Below are 22,845 nucleotides of genomic sequence, written 5' to 3'. Positions count from 1 at the left end.
ATCAGCTACAGGCAACTCCTTAATGGTTTTTGCAGATGGAAGAGAGAAAACTTTTCATGACATGTGTCAAATAAACAGCAAGATTTACCTTGGTTATATGCAAAGTGAATACTAAACTAATGGTTATTTCAAAAAAAGAGCTTCCATACACAAAGTGTCAAAAGAGAATGAGTCAAATTAAATCCTAGCATATGGACATTTTTCAAATGTAACTGTATAATACTAATTTTAGGTCTCAATGGGTAGACTAACACTACATGAGTATTGCTGTAGGAATTCCTTTCATTATAATTTACTAATGTTTGTGAGAGCTAGAACTCAATCAAAATCTTTGTTTTGACCAAATCCAATATCTTTACCTTATTTTCATTTACAGTATGTTTTCTGTTGCAACCAGTAGTTATTTTCACATTTTTCATAAACTTTGCTATACTTGGAAATACAGAACTTTTTTTAGGGGAAAAAAGAAACCAACAACAAGAACACAAAACCGCAAAAGTCCAGTTACTTTTCTAAGCATGTTTATAATAGATGCTATAAACAACAACTTTCTTTATAGATCTTGTATATGCCATTATGTGTCAAGTTAAAGGCCAAATGGGACAGTTAACAGGTAGCACAATAATATTAGATATGGATAGGAGTATGCCTGTAATATCTCTATGCCATCCTAAAATCAGAAATATCTTACTATTCTAAAAATTATTCAAAACATAATTCCAGTTTTAAAGAATGGTATATCATTTCTGAACAATTTATCAAGAAATTGCATTACAGTGGATTAATCACTATGTTAATAAATCCTAGCTGCAAAGACAAACTTCTACAGTTAAAATATCTAAGTTATTTAACTCAAAAAAATAGAAAAGGAGCCATGGTAATAAGTCCATGAAGCAAGAAATAAACTAGAGAATAATGATGGAATCTTTTGGAGAATCTTCATGTTGTACTATATGATTCACAATGGAGACCTTTTATTATACGGGAGAGCAACAAAATATTGATACTTATGGTCGCCACCTAAGCTTTTAAAATATTTTTTAATGGTATTTTACTGAGTCCCGAACAGGTACCCAATAAATAGCTGAATGAATGAGGTAATTAGTAGTGATGAACCACTGGATCCACCAGTATAACTAATATGTGATCTCGATCAAGTCACTTTAGAGATTTGAATTAGATGTACTTCCATGCTCCTTGGACCCTGTGGACCTTCATTTTATACACCTATCTTCTGATCAGTCTTCATGGATATAAGACACAAACAGCAGGGGGCAGCAGAACACTTCTCACTTTATATTTTTAGCTCAAACTACCCTTCAAATCCTCAGACATCTCATCTATTTCCATCTTTAAACAGCTTTTTAAAAATCCACCTAATAGCCTAGAAGGTTCTGTCAGTGCCTTCATCATTGACAGTCACACGGGCTTATTTTGCAGTCTTCAAATCAGATATGACTGACAGGGTATATTGAAGGCCCCGCAAGAATATTTTGGTTTGAGACAAAAAGAACAAGGTATTGAAGGCTATCCTTATAAATGGAAATTGAAACACACGAAATAATGCACTGAGTGTTTAGTCTTATTAGCCTTTTAAAAGTAGCCCCCTGCCTTTTAGTAAAACGTCCATTTTGCCTTGGTTAATATTTTAATCATAGAATGCTTCATAAAATGAGGGTTGTTAAATGAATATGCCATTGACCTCATACAATTCAATTGTCTGATGGATCAAGTGATACATTTTGATTTTTCAGTATAGCCATGTTCATGTCCAAATAGATTTATACCTTTAAGGGTACATATACTGGAATTTTCTTTCCGTTTCATGTCAGAAACAATAATGTTACCTTAAGATCACCCAGGGTGCAGTCAAAGGAAGGGGGGGGACCCAGATGTGAGAAAGACTTGGTAAATACATCCGCTGTAATTCCTAAGGCAACGTCCCTGTCAAGAACTATTATTTATTCGCCTTTTAGAAGTTTAGAAATTGCCACTGTGCTCTGTGAAATGCGTAACACACTAAAAACTGGTAGTATGATCAACCTTTAGCCAATTTACCTTCAAATACAACAAATGCCTCCCAATTTGTGTGTAATGCAACAACTGCATACTGCTTCTGCAGAAGGGAGGATAGTAGAATGGTTCATGCAACTTTAATACCGCTTGCAAGTAATGAATGTATTTACCTGCTGCAAAAAGCATGACAGCAACAGGTCTGTAGAAGCGCCTTCGAGATCCCACGCAGATAGAAATCAAACCCACCAGGAATGCAATGAGAATGATGGCAGCGCCGCCCAAGAGTAAAGCCAGAGTAGCAATCTGCCAATCTAGAAAGAAAAAAGAAAGACGTTGCTTTTAAGCAGGAAGTCCTCAAGGAATCGAGAGAACTGTGCTCAGTAGCCTTCACCTTGCTGCTGCTAAATGGATGTGAATTTACTGCACACTAAGCATCCTTTGGGGTTTGAGATGTTTTGCAACAAAAATTACTATAAATGTCCGTATTCAGAAAAGTTTCCTATGCTAAACTCAGCAGTTTTTGGACCAGGGTTATGCCACGCTTTCCTTCCAAGGACGCTATTTTAAGCATTCATGTTCAGTTTAATGCCTTCTCCATGACCTATTTTCTTTATTATTATTTAATTTGCGATTAAGGTATATAAAGTTCACAAATCTTAAGTACAGAAAGTAGAGAACTTGATGAATTTTAATATATAGCATATGCCCCAGTAACTACCATTCAGATTAAGATACAGGATACATCCATCAGAGAGAGCGTTCCTTCCTGCTCCATTGCCTCCCCACAGGCTACTTATGGGCATCTATCACATGGAGTCATTTTTCCTGTTCTTAAACTGTATATAAATGGCTTGAATTCTTTTGGGTCTGGCTTTTATGTTTCTCATATTCATCCGTGTTGTTGCTGTGGCAGCAGTATTTTTTTTTTAATTGGTGTCCTTTCTTGGAAAGCTTTCCCTCTCTGCACATACACATACAACAAAAGCAAAAACAAAGCCAAACCAAACCCCACCAAGTTTTTATTTGCCTTCCTTCCCGTCTCCCTTTCACTAAAACCACCCCTCAGCAAACTAGCATCAGGGGGATTTGTTGTTTCTGCCCCTCTTTTCGCTTCATTCTAACCTTATCGTTGTATTTACTGCCACAGGGAGCCCAAATGAACTCTGGCTGATTAGCGCCTTCCTTCAGGCACGCACGGAGACAGTAAGCACAGACTGACCACTTCCCATGAGCAGGCCTCTGTACACAGATGCTTTAAGGGTCTCCTACTCCCTGAGTGAAACATAAACCTCACGGAAATGCGTGTGTCATTCCTTTTAAAATAAAGATGTAGAAATAGCATGACAGAAAACTGGACCAATTTTCCATTCCACAAGAAGAGCAACATGTTCTTTAAGAACAAGCAAAGTGAATGTATGAAAGCACTATCCAGCTTCTCAGGAAGCATCACAGAAAATGATACTGGGGAGAACATTCTTCAGCAATGGCTTGTTTGGAAGTCCCAGGATGCCTCTTCTGGCTCTCACTTTAATGTATGTGCAGGAAATGAAAATAGACTTAATCCATGATTAAATTGCAATGTAGTCTATTCGAAGTCAAGAACTCATGATATGTGGACGCTGCATGCTGAAATTACCTCTCTAGAAACCTTTCAAAGTGTACTTTTTGCCGCTGAAGGATAAGACACGAGTGGAAGAATATACAATACCCTATATTTTCTTCTTTTATTTATACGTGTTTATCCCTGTCTCAAAGGTCCTCTTGTACATCCTCTCCTAATCAATTCTGGATATAGAGCTGGCACTGAACTAGAACTCACACTGCATTTAGGAAACAAACAAACAAGGGGAAAAACAGAAGAAATCCACAGTTCTTAAAATATAAAAGTGAATCACAAGAAAGTAGAGAACATTTTTCCTGCCTTCTATTTGTAACAAAGCCTGTAACTTCAAACAAAAGTGTTACCTGGCTTTCAACTACAGTTTAAAAGGATATCCACACTATGGCTTTTTATTTCAGAGCAGCATGTAGCTTTGAATTTAAAAAACCAAAAGAATAATCTTTACATTTGGAAGTCTATAAATTTCTTTGAAAAAGTTTATACATAGCACAATTATACTGCACTTTAACATAACAGAAATACTTCTGAAAACTTGTAAGTGGAAATTTCTGAATAATATATCAAATATTCATTATATCAAAGTGTTTGGGGGGTACAAAGGAAATAATAAAACCCTTTCATCCTTCCAATTCCTGGAGACTTGTTCAAGAGAACACATGCTGAATATTTTCTACTTGTACTATTACTTTTATCAAATGATTATTACTTTCAACAATTTCCTACAAATTATTTTCGATAAATAAGGATTTTATTTTACTTTTTTAAAAGACTTATTTTTTAGAGAGAGGGGAAGGGAAAGAGAAATAGAGGGAGAGAAACATGGATGTGTTGTTGCCTCTCGTGTGCCCCTTATTAGGGACCTGGCCTGCAACCCAGGCATGTTCCCTGGCTGGGAATTGAACCAGCGACCCTTTGGTTTGCAGGCCAGTGCTCAGTCCACTGAGCCACACCAGCCAGGGCTCAATAAATGAGAATTTTAAAGTATCTATTTTATTTAAATCAAGATACAACTAAATATTTCCTCATTTAAAAATATCTTAAAATTACAATGCAATGTTGTTTTTCTGATAAGCCCTTTCACATAGCCCAATATGCATAAAACGCTATAAATGTGACTATTTCTACTTTCAACCTCAAATAAACCAGCAATTTTGATCCCTTCCTCTATTTTAAATCTCATCAAAGAACAGCTAAAATACATATTATTTATTTGTACTGTGTAAAGATAGACTACGATAGAAAAAACTGGCAAGCTTTCCCTATAAAGAGCCAGACAGTAAATATTTTTCGCTTTCTGGGTCATGATCTGTATTGCAACTGCTCAGTTGTGCCATATAGTGGGAAAAGAGCCAGAGACAATACATAAACGAATGAGCATGGCAATGTCCCAAAAAAACTTTATATACAGAAACAGGTGGTGGACCAGATTTGACCCTCCGGATGTAGTCGCTGACCTCTGGCCTAGACTTTATGTACCATTTTAAATGTTGAACTTTTTTCTAAGGAAAGGCCTCTTAGACAATGATAAATTCATAATTAAGTCAATTTGATAAATGAGTAATAGAGGAGCCCAAAGTGATGATTATCCAATTTAGCAACAGAAAGCTGCAGAAAGTCCTAATCTCACATAATGTTGAACTTCCTTAAAATAGAAATACTTTATTCCATGTGGAGCACCATATAAAATGTAATAGAAGTCACCAGGAGGCTAACATTTATTAAAAGGGTCCAGAACCTAATTAGGAAGGGAACCTCTTATAGCACAGGACATAGTTCTAAAAAGTAAATGAATACAACCTGTTCTGATTTTCTTCTATATGTCCTACATTTATTTTTAGTACCGAGGGTTGTGGCTAATGAGAAAGTCACTGTAGACATAAAGTCAAAAAGGTACCTCACCAGGACCACTACTCGTCATATTGCTGCCCTTCCCTTTGGTCCACAACCATAGATATGCCTGCTCAAACAGAAAAGCCATTTTATTTTCCAAGAGAGACTAGAATTGGGCCATGTCTGCTACCGTCCTGGCCAAAGGCTGGGGCTTGAACTGAAGTATTGAGGCTTTATCTCTGGCGAATGGTGCCAAGTTTGGGGATTGTTGTCATTGTATCCATTTGCAATGATTCACTCAGGCAGGCTGCCCAGAACCAAAACTGTAACTCGCTGACCAGTCGAGCATCAATCAGGAAGCTGAAAGAGTTGTTCAATAAGGCTACCACCGTCAAAGCAGCCCGGGGCACCTTTCAATGCTCAGCACTATGCCTTTTGGAGCTGGGAACATGCTTATGGTGTTGTGTCTCTTTCAGTGAACAGCTAGAATCCATTGTCCAAACACAAGAGCCTGCCCTTACAGGTCAGATGAAATCAGGGACTATGTAGATTGGCCTTACACCATTTTCCCTTTCTTCCCCCCCCCCCCTCGAACTTTTTTTCTTCATTGAGGAATTATTTACATACAGTAAAATAGATCGTAAGTTCAATGACTTCTGATAAATATATACGCCCTTGTTATCATCATTCAAATTGATACAAAACATGTTTATTATCCTTGCAAATTTCTACATGCTCCCCTTTGAATCAAACCCTCCTGCCGCAGACAACTGCTGTAGACACATTTTTGGGGGGGGGGGGCCTATTCCTCAACTTCGTGTAAAGGCAATAATTAGTCAACATATTGTTTTGAGATTCACCTGTATTTCTGCACGTTTTCATAGTTTTTCCTTTAAGATTTTTTTTATTGTCCTCCTGTTACAGTTGTCCCAATTTTTCCCCCTTTGCCCTCCTCCACACCTAGTCCGTCCCCACCCAATGGTCCATGTCCATGCGTCATTCATTCATGTTCTTCTTCTTCTAGTCCCCCCGCCTTTCAACACATTTCCCTCTTTCTTACTGAACAAGATTAGATTAGGAATTTTTAAAAATGAAAAGTACTTTTATGGATACCTACTAATGGCCATTAAAATACTAGGCTAGGCTTTACATTTACACAGATATTTACTTATCTAGCAAATGTAGATTTGAAAAAAATATGTAAAGTATTTGTTATAGACTACAGGGATGGGCCATTTACAATAATAAATAAATAATAAAGACCAGAAAACTTGTCTCTACACGAATGGTCCGCATGCCAGAAATACTTGCTATCCCATAGTCAGTGTTTGCAAAACAAATTAAAGTGTCATAAAATTCTTAATTTCCAGCCCCATTTCTTCAAAAAAAATCATCTATTTTAAGTTTTCATAATTGGTGAATTTCTAGATCTTAGTTCCCTGATTGTATAACCCCCTCAGTATTTAGTCAGATGAAGTGTTCAAAGACCTCAGAGAGATTTATTACTCTGCATTAATTTTACACATTTCTACAAATGATATACTGATAGCGAAGTGGAGCAGGGAACGGAAAGCAGCTCTGCAGAACATCAATGGCCATGGTTGGTGTTTTACAAATTGCGTCGCTCTGCACAATTAAAGCTGGTCATTGTTCAATGTCAGGCCAGCTGATCTGAAATCTGAGTTTGGTTTCTAAGACCCGAGCAAACAAGTGATAATTAGTTTTGAGGAAGTAATGCATATCTTTGGTCCATAAACCTGAGAGGGCTCAAGGGGCCCGGGAGGAAAGCTTTGGATCTGGAAATCACACCAGAAAAGAGGCTGTCGTAGTATATGTCAGGTTCCACTGAAGAGAATTTTGGCAAAACGAACCGGTAACACACACACACTGGAGGCACATGAGAACTGCAGCTATGGAAGCCAAGGCTCAAGGTGAGTGTGTGCTTCCCCACTAGCGCCTTCTCTGACAGAAAAAAAAGGAAAGAAATATAACAGGAATGAATATGAATATGTATATATAATATATATAAACTGTTATCCTTTGCCCTGTAGTTACAGAACAAAAATTGGGCAGTCCTTATGTCACAAGGAGGGGCGGCAGAGTTTGCCACCACAAAAATAAATACACCTTTCTGGGGATACTGATTATATTAAGCTGGTTATTGCTAAGAAACGAAAGACTCACAAAGAAACGCTGCTGTTCCCCCTAAGTGCCTAAAAGAATTTAGACAGAGGACCTGCTCCAGGAAGCAGCTATCATCACAGGTAGCTACAGTTTAACAGGAATGAGGTGTTGTGACAGACAGGGAGGAATCTAGCAAGGCCCTTTGTGGATCAAAGTCCTCCCTGTGTCCCATGGTTAAAGGTGGCCCGGCAAACATTTGTTTACCAAACATTTGCCTTTCATCTCCCTCTGAATTGCCTTCTCCCCTTTGACGTCCAACCACGGCCCCGTTTTCCCTCAACTGGCCTGCCCTATCTGTCCCAAGGCCCCAGATTCTTACTGAACGCCCATAAGTATATAGGTAATGAATTTGGTTATTTTCCCCTGTTAATTTGTCTCATGTCTATTTAATTCTTAGGCCAGTCCAAAGAACTAAGAGGGGGAAAAGGGGAAATTTCAATTTGCAGCCTCTCGCACATCCCACAATGACATCAAGTCTAAAATTAATATGCAACACAGGAAGTGAACTCAAGTCCTCTTTTAAGGTATTTTGATTAGCTGGCAGGAGTTTCCGTTGTCTAAAAATGCTTTAGTATTCTGCAGAATTGTGCCGACTTCTTTTACAGTCTAACGTGACACAGTTCTGAAATTGCCACCGCATTATGAAAATTCTATGGGCCACATTGTAACTGCCAAATCAGAGAATTCCCATTACCTTACGGAATTCATGGTCAAAATTTACTTCTGATTTTCAGGAAATGCAAAATCTTAGTGATGATACATTTTCCACACTTTTGAACCAAGGTCAATGTACCACACCAATACATAAAGCTTTCCTCCATCCATCTCATTTCAAAACCTTTAATTTGTCAAACACTGGCTAACATATTTATCTCTGTAGGTATTGTTTTTAAGCTGAGATGAGTTCTACTGTATGTAAATCCCTAAGCACACAACTGCCACTTTTTCTAGGAAATTCAACATAATTAAAAAGCAATAAAGAAACAGGGTTTTAACCTTAAAATTCAGCTCCCAGTTTAGGTGGGGTAGTATTTCCCTACATGTACTCTAATGTTTTAACGCATGATTCTCACTTTACTGTAATTCTCATAAATTAAAATACTGAGTTTTAAAAACTTTTGTAATTACATTCAAATTTGCCAGACAGGCACTTACGTTTTCACTTCTGAATTCTGCAAAAGGAAATTACATGAACCAAAATGACATCCATGACTGCAATCATTCAAACTCATTCATTAGCTAGCCCTGGCTGGGGTCGCTCAGTGGCTTGAGTGTCTGCCTGCAATTTGAAAGGTCGCTGGTTCAATTCGCAGTCAGGGCATGTGCCTATTGCAGCCAGGTCCGCCGTTGGGGGTATGGGAGAGGTAACCGATCGATGTTTCTCTCACACATGGATGTTTCTTTCTGCATCCCTTCCCCGCTCCAAAAATAAATAAATAAATAAAATTTAAAAATATAAAGGCTCTGCCTTTATTTAAAGAAAAAACAAACTCATTCACTATTCAACTTACCATTCTGACACCACTTCACAAGTCACACATAAGTTCTCCTTAATTTACCCCCATGAACCAGATCGAAATTTCACTCACCACCCCCCAGCAAATATTCGGTTCTTCTAAATACCTTTATTCATGGGGAGGTCACATTTTTAGCAAAACATTTTAATTTATTTTAGTTGTATTGGTGAGAACTCAGCAAGTGAATTCAGTATGGCTGATTCTATTTTGCTGTCAGAAATTGGAAGTACCGAGATGGCTTATGTTTAAGGAAAACAAGGTCAGTTACAGAATAACATTTCAAACCCACATTCCCCAAGATATCCATCTCTTCACCGAAAACTGTCTTTTTCCCAGCTAGCTCCCATGGTCAGAAATTATGGCATTTATTTCCATCAAGGGTAATGTAAGAATTTATTTTGAGGTTAATACTACTTACTTCTGAGTTTGGAGAGTAAGGCCATGTCTTCATATGTGGAGAATGAACCAAAATGGTGCTGTTGTTTTGTGCAAAAGCAACACCAAAACATTTCCGGAGGTATCAAGTGATATATTTAACTTCTTCAAGTTAGACTCCATGTGGCAAACGAAGTGGGTCGCTGCAACCATTATTGAGGGAGTTTAAACTGTTTTCTTGGCTACGTTGCATTTTGACCTAAATCCATCAAGTGTTGGGTTATTTTTCCTCTACTCCATGAGAGAGACACAAACAAAGGTAGCAAAAAGAATCTGGATTCTAATTTCAATAATGAAAATGACTACCACCTCTTTTTCAAACAACTAATATGAAAACTAACATTCTTCATGTGCAAACAAATATTTAAGGCAAATAATGCTGTCTTTTATAAAATGAAAAACAATATAGACATGTGTGTATGTGCAGCACAAAGTGGTATATCAGAGAAGCACCTATTGTACATACCCATGTTATCCGATTGTAAACAATACAATTTTTTAAAAGATATTATTAATTTTTATAGAGAGGGGAAATGAGGGAACAAGAGGGGGAAACATCGATCATTGCCTCTCTCACATCCTCAATTGGGGACCTGACCCGCAATCCAGACACGTGCCCTGACTGGGAAGCCAACTGGTGACCTTTCTGTTCACAGGCCAGTGGCTCAACCCTCTAAGCGACACCAGCCAGGTCCGGAAGCAATACAATTTAGAGTTCTACTCTTTAGGCCATTTATAGATTAAAAAAAGTACAGTACCAGCCTGATTTTAAGCACATAAATGACCCAACATAACCATCCAAATTAATGATTCTAATGACCAAAGTGCAGATTAATTTTGCCAAAATTTTGGAAAATACTGGTTGCCCGTAAGTATCAGAAAGGTTACTAATTTCCTACCCATGACAGTTTCATTCAAATCTTTTGAGTTGTTTTATGTTGATGTTAAAAGAATATGCATCCTTTTTTTCATTAACAAATACAGGGGCATTTTAGCTGCTTCACTAAATTCTTAGAAATTTGGTGGAAATACAACTTACCATCTAAATACCATAAAATATGGTGTTTTTTCCACAAAAATAAAACCATTGTATATAGTTCTTAGCAAAGAGCCTTGCTATTAAAGCACGTTTCAGTATTTAGAAAAAAAGGAAAGACAATATTACTGCTAATAGCTTTAGTTTCTTACCATGTGCTATGTTCGAAAGCTTTCCTTAGCATTTGGTGATAACTAATATATCTAAATGGGCACAGGTATTTCTCAATAGTAATTTCTAACTATAGTATTGCTATTTATTATGCTGTGATGAGTTCATTACCCTGGACATTGTTCCTTCTCCATTCTTTGGGTAAAACCTAAGAAGGTTAAAACTGGGAAAACTCGGCTACTTGGAAAAGCAGGAAAAAGAAAACCCACACTAGGATTAACTGAGGTGACCTTCCTCTAAGCAACAAGAAAGCTTTTGATGGGTTTATGGTAGCTAATAATAATCAAAGAGAAGGTCAGCCAGACAGTCAGTCACCCACGATCAGTATTAAAACAACACCCTAGTAAAAAAAAAATATGGAGAAAATTGGCAAGCTAGTTAGTGCCCCCTCCCCACCAGTTTGCTGTTAGCAAGCTTCTTCAGATGAGATTGCTACTTCTACCCGCCCCCCCCCCCGCCCCCTGCACAAGTCAAACTTAAATTCCCCCCTTTACAGAACTTGGCACATTTATATTATTTCATCAATTTGTTGAAAAGAAACTGGTTCATTCATCACCTTACTCTCACTGTGGAGGGGCACAGTGCCTGGCATACTAACTGACTGGCTGGTTTCAGACCAGTTTAATGCCTACTCCCTGCTAGGAAGTCAGTGAGTACTTTGCAGTCAAGTTAACTCCTTGGGTACATGTGAAAAGACGGGTAAGAGGAGGGACATCACTTCTCTCTCTTAAAGTCACCTCTGGTGCTAGGAACAGACTCCAGGTTGCATTCACAATGCATGATGGCAGCATTTTGATGAACAGTTAGTTTAGGGACCTTAAAACGTGATAGCTATAAAATCCCTTTTGATGGAAGTAAGAGTTCTTTTGTGAGTGTTCCTTTTTATGTGCAGATAACATATGACTCAGAGGTCCCGACTTCTATTTTTTTTAACATCTTCTTGCCTAATAAACATACATTTTGAAAAGACGGAATCAGTATTTGTGACATCTTGAAACACGGTTCATTAAACGATCATTGTAAACCTCGTAAGTTAATAAACTGGTAGAGACAAAAATCATCGCCTAGATATTTTTTCCTTATTCTTTGGGAACCATGATGCCACATTTTTGTGGGAGGTTTTGTTTTGTTTTCTTAATGAAAGTCTTTGGTGCCAAAGGCAAGATTATAGTAGAAGAAAAAACTGATCATCCACTAGGATCTCAAAACCCCACACAAATATAGGAACAATAAGGGGTAAGAAAAGGTGTCCTTGTCTATTTCTCACGTGGGATCCAATACTTTGACAAGACTGGTAAAGATTTAAATGTCAGTGGCTTTGACATTTGAGGATGAAATTCTGCTTAAAGAAAAATCAGTCTCTTTTGATAAATAAATACCTTTTTAAAAATAAAGCCAGAATGCAGTAATAAGTTGATCTAGTGAAATTTATATTCATTTAATCCACTGAAGCAGCTTAACATGGCTGGCTCCCACATATTTTTGGAATTATTTCTCAACTTAAAAGTAAGCAGTTGTTTTAAAGTACTCTATCATGGAGAAACCTAAAGAAAAAAAAATCTTTGTTGATTTTTAAGGACCAGCAATGGTAACAATGTAAATTTGATGATAATAAACATCTAAAACTTAACTAACTTATCAACATATGAGTCTATTTGAAGACTCACGATTCTATGTGAAATCAAATTTTGGGTGACAATCTTATAAAAAGTGGACATCTGTTTCATATGTAGTCCTTAACCTCTTCACCCAAAATTCCATATGACAGTATTCACCAATCCTCCAAATACTAAGAGATAGTTATCTGAATTACTACAGGAAATTTTTGAAAATCCACCCTACAAAACTACTATGGCTAACTACAATCTATCGTTGTGCCTTGCTCACTTTTCTTAATTGATGCAATAAATTTGATCGGGCAGAATAATTTTTAAAACCTTTCCTACTCCAAATGTGCTATGATTCTGCAATTCAGTATATGGGCAGTTACCAGGCAAAGAATTATGTTGTTGTGTTTTTTTTTTAAGCCAACAAAATACAACTCTGAAATTCCAATTCCTTTCTGGTGCTATAAGACTTGGCTCCAGCCTGGAATTTTAATGTTTGAGTATTTGTGTACAAAGCATCTCATCAGACTCACAAAATTTTTTAAAAAAATACTAGAATTTTATCATGCAACATGAAGTGGCAGATTATAGTCCAGATTTTCAATCACTTTGAGCCTTGGTCATTCGAGTCTGCAAGTCAAAGATGAGAGAAGAAAGAGTTCTCTATTCATGGGCAGGTTAAGCTCTTGAGTTCGATTCCAAATCCAAACCTGTAAGTGCCTATAAGTGACCAATCATTAAAGCCCTGTGTTGGTTGAGGTTAGTTTTTACCCTAAACAAACATTTATATAATCTATTCAAAGGCCTTAAAGAGAAAAGCTATGTAGTAGTTGTCTTTGTTCTTTGGAGGCAAGAGGGTAAGAATGCAAATTTGCAGCTACACTCCAGCATCAAAATATATGCTGTAAACATGGTCCAAAAGCATCTCCTATCCTGCATCTCGTCTACAATGTGACGATTGGACTGCGTCACTGATCCATGAAGAGGTGGGAGTCCAATTGTCCTCCTCTGGAATCTGGGCTGGCTATATGACCCCTCTGATTTTCCAGGCTCATTCAGACAGAGCCTGTTTCTCTTAGGACCCTGGCTCTGAACAAAACCACTCATTCTGTAAGAAATCCAACTACTCCGAGACCACCATGCTAGAAGGGCCGGTCTCAGCTCAGTCCAGTCTCTCAGCCATTCTCACCAAGGTGGGTGGCAAACCCAGTGAAACCATTTGGAAGAGGATCCTGTAGTTCCAGATGTTCCAGTGCCTAGACATTCAAGTCACCCTTGGCCATGGTCCCAGACATCCTGGAGCAGAGACAAGCCATTATGCCCTATCTGAATTCCTAACCCACAAAAGTCGTGAGCACAATAAAATAATTGTGATTTAACACCGCTAACTTTTGGGATGGTTTGTTACCCGGCATTAGTACTTGGAACACCCTTGGATACATCCCGTCTTTACCACTGGCTGCGAACTTAGTAAACTTACAAAAATCCCCGGTGTCTTCAAAAGTGTATCGGGATGATACTCACTACTTTGCAAGTTTATTGTGATAATGAAAATGTTTGAGACGTCTGGCCTGTAAGAGTAGTGAGTAACAGGTAGCTTTTATTTGTGCTCATGATCTGTCAATACCAAGAGCACTGTTAAATGCTAGGTGATGCGTATCAAAATTTAAATTTGAAACTAATAGTGTGTACACTTCATTGTTCAATGCAAAGAAAGTCTGACGTTTAAGGGAGAAAGGGTCCTCAATTTTTGAAAAAAATCACTTCGGGTTTTCTGAATACATAAGGAAGAAACACAACCTCAGTGAGCAGGTACTTTCGTATATTTAATCTTCGTAACAAACCATTTGAAGACATTAAGTTGTATGAGATCACATGATTGGTAGGTAGTCAGTTTCAGGGCACTTTGAAGCCAAAGCCTCATGCATTTTACAAGACTGCTCTTCTCTCCTACAGGATTATATTGTAATTTAGCATAGTTCATACAGAAGTTTACTGTGATATTTAGGTAATGTATTCCAGGGACTTATTCTGAAGCACGATAATCCTTTTCACTAATATAACTAGTAGTACCGGATGTGCATCTATGATCTTGCTAAGTGGTCTTACTATTAAACAGAAACTTGAAAGAAATTTCTAAAATGTATTCCTGACAGCAGGCAAAGTCTGTTGCTTAGGACATGTTTTTGTTTGTTTTGAAATGTTTTATGAAAGGCCAGGCTTCTCACACACCCTTCAAATCCCTTAGCTGACAAAGATTGATCTTAAATGGCTCCCTGGAGATTAAAATCATTCTATAAATGTGAGCTAAAGAGGAATCATATCTGCCCACAAATTAAAATGTCCTTTGTAAAAGTCAATTTAGGGAACTTGCAAATCTTAGAAGCTGTTAAAAGAAAACCATCATGAAGATCTTGAAATAGTTATACCTGATTTTCTCTGGTTTATTACTTGAGAAAGTTTTGGTGCTAAGTGCTACTCTTTGTATAATTTTCCCACCCATCTAAGGTGCGTAGGTTAAAGGGAAAAAAAACAACAACCCAGCATGTGTTCTGCTTATGTTCTTTTGCAGGAAGCCAGAAAAGGGTATAACTGTTGTGACTTCCAGGCCTGCTGAGCTATTTGTAAACATGCATCAATAGCAACTCATTTTAAGCAACAAGCTGAACCTTCCCTGGAGTAAACTACACTGTGAGCTTTCCCAATGAAATGCCGTTCCCCAATTAAGGTATGAATTTAAAATATGCAAAGATGAACTCAGAATTACTGTATCTCAGATATTCTGAAGATTTTCTTTCAGGTGTTCAGGCAGTTGGGTTTATTTTAAACTACCGCCCAAGACAGGTTTTCTCATAATGCCTTTTAAAGCGGATTTTTATACTCCCACTTAAAAAAAGGAGCTACATATAAAGCACTCTTAAAAAGAATCTCTTGTCAACTGAAAATAATAATATTCACCTGTTATTAGCATACGGCGCACTGCCATTTCAAAACTGCCAGTGACTCATGTTACAAATGGAGCTATATTTAGGGCAGTGCAGGAATGATGTTAACAATATTCCTTGAAAAGGCACTGGTTACTTGATCAAATATTTTGTGGATGGAAAAATGGATAAATGCACTTGTTACATCCCAACCAAAAATTACTCTCAGTAAAATTTTTTTCATTTGGCCATCTGCACGTCCTTGCTTTGTGCTCAGTCAATAAATCACACAAACATCATTTAACAAAAAAGCAATCTGCTTTATATGAAATAACTACATATTTGTAAATCTTAAAGAATAAATGTAACATCACCCCAGAGGTTATACAGCACATTTGATGTCAAGTTCAAGGCAGCAGACTGTATACACTTGAGTAATCCTATTTGCACGAAGGATTCTCCTGGAATTGCTAGAGCTGTGAAACCCTAACAAATATATTCTTTTAAAAAGTTATCACAACTAAATGTGACTAAGCAAAAGTCTCAAACATTAGTATCACTTAAAAAAATAAGACTGAACATGAATTCAAAGGATTTATTAGAAGCCGAAATGAGCAGTGGGGAAAACTATCCTGAGAAAGAAATTCTATGGCCAGCAGCCATGTAAGTACTATGGATTCTAAACTTCCTAACAAGCATACTCTTATTTTTTTGTTTGTTTGTTTGTTTCCACTGCAAATGGCAGTCAATTAGCCATTTTCTCCTGTGTCTCTTTTGGAAAACTTAAATCTTCAGATAAATGCTTCAACTGCCCCCCCCCGCACCCCCCCCCCCCCGCCCCCGGCCCCATACACTGAATTGGGACACCAGAGAAAAGCATTCCGGCTGACTGACACCCGGATTACTGGTTCATACTAGAAGTGCTGACGCAACCTTCAATACACCAGGACACAAAGGCATGGTTCTGCTTTGGCTTAGAACCATAAAGCAGGTTAGAAGCAGCAAAAGATGCATATGTGGTACCAACATTAAAATGCAGCTTTAAAAATAATGGCTATGGGGAAAGTTTCTGTAGGAACTGGGCCTAAGTAGGACAGATTGTCGGCAGCGTCAGTAGAAACATTCCTGAAATTTCCCTTCTGTAAATACAAGCTGGCCTCTTCTGGGCAGTTTAATTCTAATTAAGACAAAGGTTTTTAATTAAGCCCTGAAAATCCTGGTGAATGGCCTTCTGTAAAACTGTCCTTGCTGGTCCCTCCCGAGATAATTCATTTTGAGAGACAATGAAGTGGATCTCTTAAAATCTTCAGAGAATACATTTCTCTCCCTGCTTTCTGCTACTACACACAGCAAACAGACTGAGAAAAGCTGCTGGCCCTTTGGAACAGGCAAGAAAAGCACTGCTCAGTTTTCAATTCAAACTGACCCCTTCTTTTCAAAACACTGGTGGATAGATGCTTCAAGCCCACAGAACACTGGAAGAAAACTGATTTTGTAAAGTGGGGAGTGTGAGCAATTTCCCTTATTATTCCCCCCCCAAGTTGCACGCCCCCCCCCACCACCTTGGGGAAACAAAAATAAACTGCTACTAAATAAAGCCAACAACTTGTTCCAGATAGCCTCAAAAATACCATTTCTAGTCCCCACTCCACCCCCATTTGCTTATGAAGTATACTTTTTCTAGGATATAAACTATTCTGGAAGCAAAATACAACTAAAGCTGATTTTCAAGAACCCACATAGAAGTCAATGCTGGGGTGTGAATTTCAGCAAGAGGGCAGAATAACGGGGTCGAAGGAAAATATCAGAAATTGGACCTGCCTCTGACTTGTACCTTGCCCAGTCCCATTATTAACACTTTCGCATTAAGCTCGTGTGTCTCCCTACTTCCTGGCCTAGAGAGGGGAAAGAAAAGCGGAGATAAATGGGTATGGAGGCAATTAAGGAGAGATTAGCAAGCACTGCATACTGCTCAACAAACCCGAGCTGGCTTCTCCCCATACCCCACATTCCTGGCCAAGAGAAAAGGATCCTGGCCTGAAAAGAAAATGGGAGCTGAAGCTGGTTTCGCTAACCTAGCTGAAAAGTCTTTATGCAATCAGGGGCTATTATTTCAGGAGACAGTGGGAAAGGGGCAAAAGACTCACGTTGCTAAGGAGACACACTGAAGCTGGCATTCCTACATAAATTTCCATTTCTATTGGAGAGGGGAGAGAAAAGATATTTTCCCCAAAGTTTATTTGGATCCCCTGGTTACTGAAGAAAGGCATTTTACCGAATTTATTTCATCTTTAGTTGTAAACAACCAACCCTGAAAGAATTAAAAGACCTAAATGTTGACCCCCTGCTGCCAGCCAGTCCCCTCCACAGTGAATTAAGCAACAAAGCCCAAACCCTTCAATGGGAATTTTGAGGAAATATCAAAGAAAAAGCCTTTTGTAAACGGAAAAATCAAATTTATGGAAGAAATTTAACCAAGTGAACTAATCTCTCTTATACCAAGAAACCAAAGACAAAAGTCAATCAGATTCTTGTGGATTTTGTGCTATTTCAACTTTCTTGGAACTGGAAACGTTCCCAGTAAAGCTTTATATATAGTCCCAAGGCCATGAAACTGCACGACGGAATTTAATGAGTTTCTCAGGGGTGTGTGTTAAGCGTTTAAAATCACGGGCAGGTCCCCTCTCCCTTTATTCCCCTTTCTCTGTACTGACAGCAGCTGAAGAATCAATATTAGCAAAGGAAAGGGTTAGCAGCAGGAAATCGGAAGTTGGCATTTCTGCTACGGGCATGACTGGGGCGCAGGAGAAGGCAACTGGGGGGGTCAAGGAGAGAGTAAGGCAGCGAAGCCCCCACGGGGATGGTAGCCCCAGGGACTAGACTACCTTCCTTTTCACCCTCCATCCTATTCATTTGCGGCTTTCAGTGCCGGCTGAAAAAGGTAGGAAGTTCCAGGCTTCTGTGAGTAGTTCATGAAGAGAAAGAAAGGTTTAAAGGGGGAGAGAAGGTACCTGGGCTGGGGGCAACTCACCATCAACGACGGTGTATCCTCAAAAAGAGAAGGAAATTAAGCCTGCCCCTCTCTCAACTCTCCGTATCCCTCAAAAATGTAAGGAAATAAAGTCCGAACCTAAACTCCTTGCAGGGAAAACCCGGTAAAGTGGAGTCGAAGGAGCAGGAACACGGGCACTAAGAGGTAAACTCGGGCGGATTCCCGGGAAGAGAGGAGGGAGAAGAGGGCGCGGAAGACCGAGAGAGAGCCCATGGCATCCTGGTGGAGTTGGGGCGTTTTTGCTTTCTCTTTTAAAGGGGGTGGGGAAGCCGTTGCATTTTTAACACAGCCACATGGTTCTCGCCTTAAATGATAACAATTACCCAAAAGAGCATCCTTGTTACTCTAGAGCCCGAGGAAACGCCACGGGAGGAGAGCGAGCGCGGGACGTCGCATTGGGTTTGGTTCGCGACTAGGACCAGGGAGAGGGGAGGGGTGGCCACCAGAGAGGCGGCTGGGGCGCGAGGATCCGCGAAGGGACGGGAAGGAGCCGGGCAGACAAGGGTAGGGGACCCAGAAGGTGCGGGGGAGCGGCGGTGGCGGTCCCGGCAGTGGGGCGCGGGGCGGGCCGGGGCGGGAGGCGGGGGTCGCGGCGCGCCAGGCCCTCACCGCTGCTGAGCGTGGACTCGCAGTGCCAGATGTCCCAGCTGGCGGGTTTCCGGCAGGACTCCCACAGGGACAGGTAGTACTGGTGGTCGGCCGTGACCCAAGCCGGGCTCAGCACGGCCCCCAGATCCAGACACAGCGCCAGGAAGATGCACACCAGCCCGACCAGCTTCAGCGGGGTCAGCACCGACACGCGCACCTCCTCCATGCCGCTGCCCGCCGAAGCCATGCCCCGGGCGCCGCAATCGGCCGGCCCGCGGGAGTCGAGGACGCCAGGCAGGTCCGGAGAGCTGGGAGCCCGACCTCCCTCGAAGGGAAGCAGCCGCGCCGCCGCACGCGGGGCTCGCTCCCTCGGGGCTCCGCGCCTCCCGCCGCCGCGAAACTGGTCTGCGGAGGTGGCCGGCCGGGGCGAGGTCGTCGGTAGCCGCAGCGACGCTGATCCCACCGCGGACCTTCGCCAACAATCCCGCGCTGCTATCTGCCCGCGCCGGCGCCCGCTCCGCCCCGGCGCAGCCCGGCTCGCTCCGCCCCGGCCCCTCCCCGGGCAGCGGGAGGCAGTGCCGAACGGGGCGGGGCGGCGGTCCGCACCCGGGCGGCGTCAGGCTTCGGCTCCCGACTCCAGGCGCAAGAAGCTAGCGCCCGCTCCGCCCCGCCCCACCCCACCCCGCCCCTGGCCGGTGCGCGCCTCACGGATCCCTACTCTCTGCCCCTCGCGCGCGGAGCGCGCAAAGAGAGTCCTCTTCCCTGGTGCTCCGCTTGCGCGAGGAACCCCGTGCGAGCCCCCTAACCCCAACCGGCTGCGTGGGGCAATTCCTGGAAACTGCCGGGCCCCCGACCCCACCCCTGACCGCGCCGGCTCCGGGGTCCCCTCGCTTCCCGCCCCCACCCCCAGCCATCACGTGGGTTTCCTTTTCTTAGCAAGCTAGAGTGGGTCCTTGTCTAGAAGGTGTCAACTGTGGATTCCTAGGTTTCCTGTAGCCATTGGAGTAAGAAGTGATGTATCACCACCCCGCACTACAGCCCCGTCAGTTTCTTATGCTGGGGGATTTAGAGGAAGAAGACGTGACAACTGGTACTTCGCCCTCTCTTTTCAAACCCAGGACGGACCCAGTCTCGGACCCAGGAATCTGTTAGTTTTCCCTATTTCCTAACTTTCCCTCTAAAACTGCTGTCGCTTCTATTCTCTGGACTCGCCTCCTTTCACTCCCCCTATGAAAGGCGATTGCTCAGGAAATGCAGGCGTTAACATGGGATTGAAAGCTCCTGCAAAACGTGAAGTAAGCCTTAATTGCTGCCCCGCTCCCCTCTTTTATTGGGTGTTGACTGAAACCGTTACTCTTTTGCTTTGCCTTATGCCAGGTTGGATCTGAATTCATATTTGGGCATCAACCTGTTCTTGTGCCCCGCAAGACATAGCCCAGGGCCTGGCATAGGAAAAGTGGCATATCTTTAATAAACCTACACAAATGTATTGAACACCTACTGTGCGCTCCAGGCTAAGGATTCAGCCAGATATGACCTTGCTCCTGTTCTTAAGGAGATGTTCCATTTTTTAATCTGTACCTGAGAAATAAGCACCCCTTGAAATTGAATCTGCAATTCTGTAATTAACTAGGTCAGCTTGTGATTGGTAGGTCATCTGGAAAATTTGATGAGAAACTCAAAATGGTGGTTAAGATCTGAAGAATGGAAAAAAATGCCTTCTCTCTTTTAATGAAATCACGGTGTTCACACTGCAGGATTTCATAGATTTGTTAATAACCATTTCTTCTGTCCACATCTTTCCTTGGGGCTGACTACATTTTGACCTAAGCAACATTTTTTTCAATCCTTACCAGAGGATATGTTTATTGATTTTAGAGAGAAAGGAAGGAAGAGAGAGAGAGACAGATAGACACGTGAGAGAGAAACATCTATTCCAGGCCTCCTGGACTGCCCTCAGGAGGAATCAAACTGGCAACTTAGGTACGTACCCTGACTGGGAATCAAACACACGACCTTTTGGTGTAGGGGATCCCGTTCCAACCAACCAAGCCACCTGGCCAGGACCCCAAGCAACATTTTGAACATAAGAAACAATCAGTGTCAAATGACTTGAGAAAAAAAACCAACCCCATGTGAAATTAAAACCCCTAGTTTTCTTATATTTGGAAATTAGGGAACTGGTAACTTTCCCCTCAATTACAAAATTTATTGCCATTAATAAAGAATACCTAGAGCCCTCAGCTCCATAACCTCTAAATTCTAACAGGCTTTTTGGCCTCCCAAGCTCCCAAGGAGGCAGAAGCCTAAGTGCTTCTCCTTGAAAATGGTTCCTAATGGGACGCTGAAAAATTAAAAACCAGAATGATTAATAGGGATAACCAGGCTCGTGATAGTTTTCTATTACATAGTTTCATGTTTGTGGGCTTGTAATGTACTTTTGAAAATAATGTTTAAGAAAATTTCTTGACCATGTCCTCAAAGTTGTAAAGAAATATTTTTTCTTCAAGTTCTATCACCTGCCCTTTAGTAAGTTCCATTTCTAGTCAGCTGATGTTTTTTCTTTATCTTTGATCCTTCTAAATTGGGCTCTCTTCCTCCACCACCCCTACTCTTGCTGCCCTCACGCTCCTTTTGCTTCATTTTTCTGGCTTATTGTCAACTGCTTACTGGAGTGACTCCATCGTTCTTCATACTACCTACAAACTTGTCTCTGCACTGTCTCCAAAATTAGAAAAATAAGCCATTTTAATGACAAAAAGCCAAATTCTCCTAAAATGCTCCATTCCTCTGTTAATCATTTCTGTAATTTGTTCTACATAATACAGATCAACCATCCTTAATACTGACTTTCAAAAAATGAAAAGCTCTGAAGACAAAGGTTTTGGGGTGGGTTTTTTTTTTCCCTTTAAGTTTGTTGAAAATTCATTTGGTGAAAAACCTAATTTCAAGTTGATCTGAAGCTATTTAGTTTTGATTTAGCCCACTTAGTGTAAATGAATATGCAGCCACATCCCCTGTTGGATGTTGACTAGCTTACAGTATGTGCAACACAGTATCCTTCAAAAACGGCTGAATTTGTTAATACAGTTAGCCTCAAAGATTTCAGATAAGAGAGGATGAACCTGCATTTACCCTAAAGATGGAAAAAGTGGAGTGGGGGATTTCAGCAATTAGTAAACATGGAATGAACCCTACCAAAAAAAAAAAAAAGAAGAAGAAGAAGAAGAAGAAGTTATCTGGCCGGAAGTGGTATCAGAGGTGTCACAATGGTCACCCTTATCCCTGGACCTCAGGGCGGTGAAGTGTAGGGGCCCTAACTCTCTCTCTTGCAGTGTAAGAACTCCATGAAAATTGAGAATTGGAGTCACAGAACTCTGGCGTGTGACTCTGAGTCGTGTAGCCAAGGAATGGCAGGAACAACGCATTCCCTAGACCTTGAAGTGAAGGAAGAGATCAGCCCCATGCTTGAATCAGTCAGGCCAGCAAAATGGCCCCGCAGTGTGAGGCATGAGGTTGGATGGAAGAGATTGGGAAATTCATCAGAAAAGTACAAATGTGTTGTGGTGGGAGGTAGAAGGTGTGGAGGAGATGGGGAAGGGGAGCATGTTCCAGGATTTTCAAGTTCCCTAGATTGACTTTTACAAAGGCCATTTTAATTGGTGAGCAGATATAATTTCTCTTATATTGAACATCTCCTAAGAAAATAAAGAGGAGTAAATGTCATGCTGTCTGCTCACAGTCTGTCAGCAAGCGCACCGTCTCTACATTTGCTTAGCAGCTGAAATATACAATTACTAAATGTACAACTTCAGTGGTTTGGGATAAACCAGAGGGGACTTACTCCGTTAGGGACTACGCAGG

The 22,845-nt window shown here is 40.8% G+C and overlaps 2 protein-coding genes across 2 annotated transcripts in view; one reads left to right on the top strand and one right to left on the bottom strand.

The window, feature by feature from the left end:
• Nucleotides 1-19,359, bottom strand: part of TMEM47 (transmembrane protein 47) — a 30,221-nt gene extending 10,862 nt beyond the window's left edge. Inside the window, exons 1-2 of the mRNA XM_054566572.1 lie at nucleotides 19,003-19,359; nucleotides 2,187-2,327 (exon numbers count right to left, since the gene is read on the bottom strand). Coding sequence (XP_054422547.1) covers nucleotides 2,187-2,327; nucleotides 19,003-19,228 — 367 coding nt within the window. The 5' untranslated portion in view covers nucleotides 19,229-19,359. The remainder of the gene's footprint in view (nucleotides 1-2,186; nucleotides 2,328-19,002) is intronic.
• LOC129065074 (translation initiation factor IF-2-like) lies at nucleotides 19,227-19,925 on the top strand. The gene has a single exon (XM_054566341.1). It carries the CDS (start codon nucleotides 19,227-19,229, stop codon nucleotides 19,923-19,925), a length of 699 nt encoding a protein of 232 aa, XP_054422316.1.
• The last annotated feature ends 2,920 nt before the right edge of the window (nucleotides 19,926-22,845 follow it).

This window comes from Pteronotus mesoamericanus, unplaced genomic scaffold, assembly GCF_021234165.1.
Source record: "Pteronotus mesoamericanus isolate MK-2021 breed Mesoamerican mustached bat unplaced genomic scaffold, CSHL_Meso_final contig_173, whole genome shotgun sequence".
Classification (NCBI taxonomy): Eukaryota; Metazoa; Chordata; class Mammalia; order Chiroptera; family Mormoopidae; genus Pteronotus; species Pteronotus mesoamericanus.
The sequence above is the reverse complement of the archived record's forward strand: the minus strand, read 5'-3'. Positions and strand labels throughout refer to the sequence as shown.

Coding starts and splice junctions, on each gene's coding strand:
- LOC129065074 (XM_054566341.1), top strand. CDS start 19,227: ATGCCCCGGGCGCCGCAATCGGCCGGCCCGCGGGAGTCGAGGACGCCA.